Source organism: Bison bison, unplaced genomic scaffold, assembly GCF_000754665.1.
Source record: "Bison bison bison isolate TAMUID 2011002044 unplaced genomic scaffold, Bison_UMD1.0 scf7180017864291, whole genome shotgun sequence".
Lineage (NCBI taxonomy): Eukaryota > Metazoa > Chordata > Mammalia > Artiodactyla > Bovidae > Bison > Bison bison.
The window spans coordinates 10,620,813-10,629,252 of record NW_011494863.1 but is presented as its reverse complement, the minus strand read 5'-3'; the positions used below and the strand labels follow the sequence as shown (position 1 = coordinate 10,629,252).

The 8,440-nt window shown below is 46.1% G+C and overlaps 1 protein-coding gene and 1 long non-coding RNA gene across 9 annotated transcripts in view; one reads left to right on the top strand and one right to left on the bottom strand.

Annotated features, from left to right (window-relative positions):
• AFAP1L1 (actin filament associated protein 1-like 1) overlaps positions 1–8,434 on the bottom strand; it is a 77,311-nt gene extending 68,877 nt beyond the window's left edge. For both annotated transcript variants that reach the window (XM_010850511.1, XM_010850513.1), the window contains exon 1: positions 8,347–8,434. In XM_010850511.1, coding sequence (XP_010848813.1) covers positions 8,347–8,362 — 16 coding nt within the window. In that variant the 5' untranslated portion in view covers positions 8,363–8,434. The remainder of the gene's footprint in view (positions 1–8,346) is intronic.
• The window catches only part of LOC104996294, a 116,194-nt gene that overhangs the window by 71,291 nt on the left and 36,463 nt on the right, over positions 1–8,440 (top strand). For all 7 annotated transcript variants that reach the window (XR_826168.1, XR_826167.1, XR_826166.1 and 4 more), the window contains one exon: positions 5,122–5,238. This is a non-coding gene — a long non-coding RNA (uncharacterized LOC104996294). The remainder of the gene's footprint in view (positions 1–5,121; positions 5,239–8,440) is intronic.

The window sequence follows — 8,440 nt, the reverse complement described above, 5'->3', positions numbered from 1 at the left end:
ATATTAAAAAGCAGAGACGTTACTCTGCCAACAAAGGTCCATCTAGTCAAAGCTATGGTTTTTCCAGTAGTCATGTATGGATGGATGTGAGAGTTGGACTATAAAGAAAGCTGAGTGCCAAAGAATTGATGCTTTTGAACTGTGTTGTTGGAGAAGACTCTTGAGAGTCCCTTGGACTGCAAGGAGATCCAACCAATCAATTCATTGGAAGGACTGATGCTGAAGCTGAAGCTCCGATAATCTGGCCACCTGATGTGAAGAATTGACTGATTGGAAAAGACCCTGATGCTGGGAAAGATTGAAGATAGGAGGAGAAGGGGATGACAGAGGATGAGATGGTTGGATGGCATTACTGACTCAATGGACCTGAGTTTGAGTAAGCTCTGGAAGCTGGTGATGGAGAGGGAAGCCTGGAGTGCTGCAGTCCATGGGGTCGCAAATAGACACTTCTGAGCAATTGAACTGAACTGTGAAGATGGTAACCAGTGAAAAGTACAGACTGCTAGGGTTAGCTGTAATGGGGATGTAGTGTGGGAGACAGGGAAAGATTGTTTTGAGGAAGTAATATTTGAGCAGATTGCTAGGGATGAGAAGGAAGGAGTTAACCAGGTAAAGGTACAAAGGCCATTGTGAGGAGAGTCCACAGTAAGACAGGGGCAGGAGCCCAAAGGGAGCTGGTAAAAGGCAGGGCGGTCCTTGAGGCCACACCACGATTGTAGTCTGTATTTTAAGAACAGTGAGAAAACCACTAAGCAGTTTAAGCACAATCAGATCTATAGTTTTAAGTAACTGTCTTTAATTGTATCAGGCCCTCTTCTTCCCATATTTTATCCATGAGCATAGATAATTCATAAGTCCCATTAAAAGCTATGATAGATATACATTTGAATAAAAGATGAATAAAAAGTAAAATGTATACATCTACAAGTTCTTTTCTCTATAGTTTTCAAAAGGGCCATGCCTATGGAAACCTCTTGAGTGACAGTTGTTCTAATTTACTACTGTGGTCCCCATAGGAGCCATTCTAGGACTCCCCAGTCTGTGTCCACTCAGCCTCTGCTTCATTATGTCTCTGGGCACCTCTTACTCTGTCACTGAATAGCTCTTTTCATTTGTTTGCTTCTTCCAGATTGTGCCCCAGTTAGTCTCTGTTTAACCTCTTGTATAGCCTTCTGAAGAGTCTTTCTAATACTCTTCTACAGGACAGCTAGTTTGAGAAATGATCGCATATCCCTCCCTTCAAATTTAGTTTTATTCACAAACAGCTCCATTTCCTTCAATAACTCCTCACATTGTTGTGTTGTTAATAGAAAAAACGAAACAGGAAGGGTGATTTGATTTGGTGGTGAATAAGATGAGTTCACAATTGGGTCACTTGGAGGATGAGTTGACTTCCAAATGGAAATATACCAAAAGCAGGAGTCAGTGCAGGAGTGGAGCTCGACTCATAGCTGAAGATAGACACTGAGAGCAGCCCTCAAAAGAGGCTTGGTTGTCTGTAGCAGTAATGTAAAGATGAGGCAAGAGTCATCATGCAAGAAAAATTGAGCTAGAGAAAAAGATGGGAAATAACAATTAACAAGGGCTTCCCTTGTGGCTCAGCAGTAAAGAATCTGCCTCCAATGCAGGAGACGCAGGAAACATGGATTTGATCCTTGGACTGGGAAGATCCCCTGTAGGAGGGAATGACAACCCACTCCAGTATTTTTGCCTGGAGAATCTCCATGGACAGAGGATCCTGGCAGGTCACAGTTCATTTGGTCACAAAGAATCAGACACGACTGACGTGACCGAGTACGCATGCAAGCACCTATCATGGGCCAGGCACTGGTTGCTGGGCAAATATTACCACATTGCTGCTGCTGCTGCTGCTGCTGCTAAGTCGCTTCAGTCGTGTCCGACTCTGTGCGACCCCACAGACGGCAGCCCACCAGGCTCCGCCATTCCTGGGATGCTCCATGCAAGAACACTGGAGTGGGTTGCCATTTCCTTCTCCAATGCATGAAAGTGAAAAGTGAAAGTGAAGTCGCTCAGTCATGTCCGACTCTATCGACCCCATGGACTGCGCCTACCGGGCTCCTCTGTCCATGGGATTTTCCAGGCAAAAGTACTGGAGTGGGGTGCCATTGCCTTCTCTGATTACCACACTGCAGTTTCCTAATCCTGGGTGTCATTCTTCCTGCTTTGCAGCTAAAGGAACAAGACTTAGCTGGGTCACTTGCCTTAGAGCAAGAGAAGCCCTGAGGCTATGAGCACCTATAACAGTGGGATTGGAGGCCGTGGGGAAGGAGAGACAGAAAAGACTTTTGGCAGATGGATGGAGCAGTGGTTATTTAACCTAGGTTTATCTGATTCCAAAATCCATGCTTTCTCCATCTTTGCAAATAGGAGAATCCATTTAGAAAAGAGCTGCAGAGAAGCCCAGGAGATGGGAATAAGAAGAGGTGAAAAATTAGACAAAATAGAAGCTGCTTGCGACTTTTAGGAGTGGGCTTTCATCAGAAGGTGTGATTGGAAGTAAGACTGCAAGGAGGGAAAGAAGTGTATGGGGAGAAACAGGAGACTGTGGCGGTGGGGTTTTATTTTTCTGTTCAATTGCAAGGTTTTTTTTAGAAGGGTAATATGGGTATGAGGAGTTAATGGTATCCCAAAACAGTTATTTTTCTGAACCTAAGATCAGAATGAAATAATGATAAGCTCTTGGCAGAGACTGGACAGGGAGGGCTTACTTGGCAGGGTACTCACTCATGTGAGCAGTAGAGTTTGAAACATATTTGAGGGAGAGGCAGAAAAAACTCTGAGTGGGACAAGGAAATGGAAGTGATGCCCAGTGACCAACAGAGGCCTCTACAGAGAACAGGGTAAGGTTAAATCCTATGCATACACCCAGTGCAGAGTGTGGCTAAAATCCAAGTAATTATATTTGATAAATGTTATCTGTCATTTACTGAGTGCTTCCTAAGTGCTAGCTTACATGCATCACCTTTCCCCACAACACTCCAAATGAAACTGGTATTCAGAGAAACTAAGTAATTTACCCAGTTCATACAAGATCATACAGCTAGAAAGCTGTGGTCAGGACATAAGTTTGTCCATTCCCTGAACCATTCAGCCGTACTGAGTCTCCAGGCTAACAAAGATGACTTTATGGAACATGTTTGGAAGAAAACATGGGTGTGTACTCCTTTCAGAAGAACAGTAATTGATAGGAGTAGAAAATGAACTCAGATGTCAGGGAAGAGGTATGGGAATTCACAGCCTGGGGGACAGAAATTGGGCAGTGAGTCACAGAGGGGACATGGAGGGGAGCTCATTGTAGGAATGGCTATGGGCTGCTTGGCCAATGGAAGCCACAGATAGGGAAGATGTGACTTTCCTAGTACAGATGTCAAAGCTGGTCCACCAAAGGCAAGACAAGATTGGGTTCTTCTAGCATCTCTTGAATGATAAAAATCTCATTTAATGAGATAGGGTGCTCAGGGCCGGTGCATTGGGATGACCCTGAGGGATGGGCTGGGGAGGGAGGTGGGAGTGGGGTTCAGGATGGGGAACACATGTACACCCATGGCTGATTCACGTCAATGTATGGCAAAAACCACTACAATACTGTTAAGTAATTAGGCTCCAATTAAATTAATTTTAAAAATCTCATTTAATGAAAAGCAGAGCTTCAGATTATGTCTTAAATTATAATCTCCCAGAGAATATATATAATTCAGCAAAAGAAACTCCCATCTTGGGTTGAATGCAACTAGTTGAAAAAGAACTAGTTGTGAAGTAGAAAGGAAGGGAACTTTGGTAAAATTGATTGCTTTGTATGAGCTAGGCATATCAGAACCGTGGGCATTAAGAAGGGAATGAGGGAAAATTTAGACCAAAGACTTAAGCAAAGATGGCTTGAGAACACTACAAAGTTCACAAAAGCAAAATTGTGAAGATACAACTGTAGTCAGTAGGTACGAATAATAGCATAAATAAGAGAAAATAGACATGTTGACCTATAAATATTTAGTCACTCAGAAACACTTGTCAGGTGGTTCTGTTATTGCATGTCAGAGATGGATTTTCAAGAGACAAGCACCATGAAAGAGCTCCAGGATAGAGAGATTATGACATAGCCCCTGTCTTTGAGTTGTATACAAAGTTGTCTAGCCCAGTTCTTAAAAGAGAGTAGGAACTCAAAAGTGTCCTCAGAGTCAGACCAGCTTGGGGCCAATAGAATTTTATTATGTTAAATGTGATTTAAAAAACACAGTTATTACTGTAACCAGTGTTTATTGAATGGGACTCATATGGTAGGCATTGTCTGAAGTATTTTCCATACATTTAATGACAACCCCATGAAGTAGGTATCATCAGTATTTTATCTTTATATTTTATCTTTATGTGAGGATAAAGAGTTAAGTGATTGGTTCTGTAGAAGGTGGTGTCCATAGTCATTAGTCTATAGTGAAGGTGTTACTTTCACCAGTGGCTGATTCTTTTTGTATGATGTTCATGAATTGGGGAAGTCCTGCTGGAAGGAATTTCCTTATAATGTAAGGTAAGTCATTTCTGTGTCTGTTACTGCATCATATGAATCCTCCTTTACTCATGGGAAGACACATCCTGTTAGAAGAGAAATCCTACTGCTTAGGTTTGTTTTCATTCTTAAGTCAGTTGACTTTGATCCCGAGCTTTTATGCTGTAAGATCTGAACCATATGGTTGTGGTGTGATGGAGGTGCCTGGACCTGCGTTAAGAAGATGCGGTGTCCAAGCCCTGTTCTGTTCTAGGGCTTGGGCAGGTCACACGCCACTGTGGAGTCAGCCAGCAGCCAGTTTAAGATCAGGACTTAGGTTCAAACCCAGCTCTGTCTCTCACATGATGAGTGACTGTACAAGCTAATGGCAGTGCCCTAATCCTGCTGTTACGGATTGAACTGTGCCCCTACCTCAGATCCATACACCAAAGTAAGTAAATTCTAACCCCCGGTGTGACTGTATTTGGAGATAGGGCCTTTAAGGAAGTAATTCAGGTTAAATGAGGTCATAAAGGTGGGCCCTAATCCAATAGGACTGATGACCTTCTAGGAAGAGGAAGTGATACCAGCAATCTCTGTCTCTGTCTGTCTGTGCACAGGGAAGAGGCCATGTGAGGACAGAGTGGGAAGGCTGCCATATACAGGCCTGGATGAGAGGCTTCACCAGAAATCTACCCAGATGGCACCATGACCTTGGACTTCTAGCTTCCTTAACTGTAAGGAAATAAATCTGTTGTTTGAGCCACTGAATCTGTGATATTTTGTTATGGTAGCCATAGCTGACTAATACACTGCTAGACCTGCCTTCCTGTGAGGTAGGGATTAACAATGGTACCCAGTCATAGCCCTGTCCCATTGCTTGTTCCAAGAGAAGCCATGAAAAGAGCTGAGCATGTTGCCTGGCTCATGATAATACCCTGATGATTTCAGTTGTTACTGTTATTAATAGTGAAGTGTGGCTTCCTTCCCTGGGCATGACAGTCTCACTCCTCACACGGTAGGTATGAGGGTGAAATGAGACCTGTGATTCTTAAAACCTCCCTAACAACATTACTTTGCCAACAAAGGTCTGTCTAGTCAAGACTGTGGTTTTTCCAGTGGTCATGTATGGATGTGAGAGTTGGGACTGTGAAGAAAGCTGAGCGCCGAAGAATTGATGCTTTTGAACTGTGGTGTTGGAGAAGACTCTTGAGAGTCCCTTGGACTGCAAGGAGATCCAACCAGTCCATTCTGAAGGAGATCAGTCCTAGGTGTTCTTTGGAAGGAATGATGCTAAAGGTGAAACTCCAATACTTTGGCCACCTCATGTGAAGAGTTGACTCATTGGAAAAGACTCTGATGCTGGGAGGGATTGGGGGCAGGAGGAGAAGGGGACGACAGAGGATGAGATGGCTGGATGGCATCACCGACTTGATGGACATGAGTCTGAGTGAACTCCGGGAGTTGGTGATGGACAGGGAGGCCTGGCGTGCTGCGATTCATGGGGTCGCAAAGAGTCGGACACGACTGAGCGACTGAACTGAACTGAACTGATGACAGAAGAGAGTGCTCACACCCTCCTGGGGATATGGGCACAGCAAATTTCCACCAGAATGATTTGTAAAGACTCACATTTTATCTTAAAAACCCACACAAATTTTGTATTCTAGTTCATATGCAGTTGTGTGTGCTTTAATTCCTACAGTTTTTGCAGTAATTTCTCAGGGTAGACCACTGAGTTTCTAGACAGATGACCTCGTCCTGTGTGCGTCATTCACTTCACTTGCATTTGAGGAGGCCTTTGCAAGTCACGAAGCACTGTTCTGATGTGAGGATTTAGTGGTATGTATCTTTCAAAATCAGCATTACACCTGTTCAATTTGGGGTGCACTATAAAGTGTGCTTCATGTTGTTAGTGAACTACTCGAGCCACTGTTAGTGAGCACCGACTGTGTGCCAGGCAGTGCTGTCAGCAGGGTGGCTGCCCAGATCCACTTCCAGCCTTCCTGAAGCTTACATTCTGACAGGCTAGGTAGACACTGAACACGTAGTCAGATAACTGACTCTTAGAGGAATGGCACATTGTGACGAGAGCTATGAAGGAGAGAGAAAGTAGGCTAGGAAGGCCTGCAGCAGGGGAGAGAGGCAGAGCCCTAGAGCATTCTGAGTACTAACAGATTCCTGGGGAAGTCTGGCATCCTAGGAAGAGTGGTCTGGAAGCAGCCTTCTTTAGTGAGGTATCAGTTATTAAGCATTTTAAGCTGGTCTGTCAAAGGAGGGCATAGTCTGCTTTCTACAACTGTGGGTAGGCTAGGTATGGATTTTTGTACTGGGGATTTTGTACTGGGGACAGGGTGGTATTTAGTACCATGTGGGGTGTGATGGGGTGGAGGGCAGTGCTGTTTGCTTTAAACATACAGTGTGGGAGATGGGGATGGGGGACATTAGAGGCACCTCTGCTGTCTTTTTCTCTCCCCGGCAAGTGTGTATGCTCTGTGCACACTTGTCCAGGAGTCAGTTAACAGGTAAGAACTGCTTTATAGATGAAGCCCCCCCATTTTCTGCCTGACTTTCCAACTCCTAATAGGAAAGGGTTGATGCAGCACTTGTGCTAGAGATGGTATGGGTGGGGAAGCTGTCCCCAGCACCTTGAATTGGAAGTCTGGGGTCCCCTGCAGCCCTCTGAACTCTGGCTGTACCCGTAAGAGGAGTGCGGGGAGGTTACCATGACACCTGCCCCCAGTGCCCTTCCTCATTGCTTCCACACCCCTGGCCACTCCTTTTTTCCCCTTGGAGGTCTCAGTGCAGCAAACAGGCAGATGGGGGAAGCGTGTAAGATTATGTAGGGAAGGGGAGGAATTTTCCACGAATAATAATAACAACAGCAGCAAGAATAATGATACTTGTCATGTTGGCAGCACTTGCCAGTTTACCAAGTGCATTCACACTTGTGGTCTCCTCAGTTTCCAGAGGTGGGGCATTGTGACACTGGTGTTCTGGTTCCCAGCCTTTGTCACTGCCCCCATGTTCAAGCAAGCCACTTTTTTTTTTTTAACAGCTACAAGCCCATTGAGGTGTCCAGGCCTTTATTTAAGCATAGCTTCCCATGAATGCGCCCCCCACAAATGCTCTCTCTATGCTCCTGTTGCAGTTTGAACAAGCACCCCCACCACGTCTGTGAAACTTTCTTAAATACTCTTCAGCTCTTCAAACTGTCCAAGTAAGAAGAGGTCTCAGAGACAATCCAGTTCAACCTTGTCACTAGCCCAGAGAGAGAGGGTGGGCTAAGGTCACAGGGCTTATCAGGCTCAGAGCCAGGGCTGGGACACCCATGCAGGCACCCACAGGCACTCCTGCAGCTCCTCCTCCCGACACCCTGGGTCGATGCACACACTTCTGTCTCCTGGGGCTTTTCAGCGTGTGAACAGTAGGGGCTTAACCCGCCCTGTTGTTTTCAAGAGTGTGACTTGTTAACTCTATTCTACCCTTGGTGGAGGGGGTTGGGATGGGGTGAGAGGAGCTTCTCTTCCTCAGGAGTCCTTTTCGGGATCTTTCATGAAGTTAAGGCTCCGAGTGTATGAAAACTCTGGTTTCACACACTGGAGGCAACTCAAGTCCGGGACAGGAGTCCCCCTAGCACACCCCTAGCAGCCCAGGCACAGGAGGCACCTGTCCACACAGCGCCGGGTCTTCGGCCCCCAGCTTCTCCCTTCCTCCTCGCCCCCACACTCCTCGGCCTGCCCAACCCGCTAGTCTCTGCCTCCTCCTCTCTGGCTTTTAGATCGCGCGGTTCTACCCTTACCGCCCTGCAAAGCAACAAGTGTGGGCGCCGCGTTTCTTCTTACCCCGGCCTCGGTCCATGGCGCCGGCGATAGGGCAGCAGGGCGCGGTGCCTCCGGCGGGCCTGGCAGCAGTCGGCGCGGCACTCTGCAGTCCGGC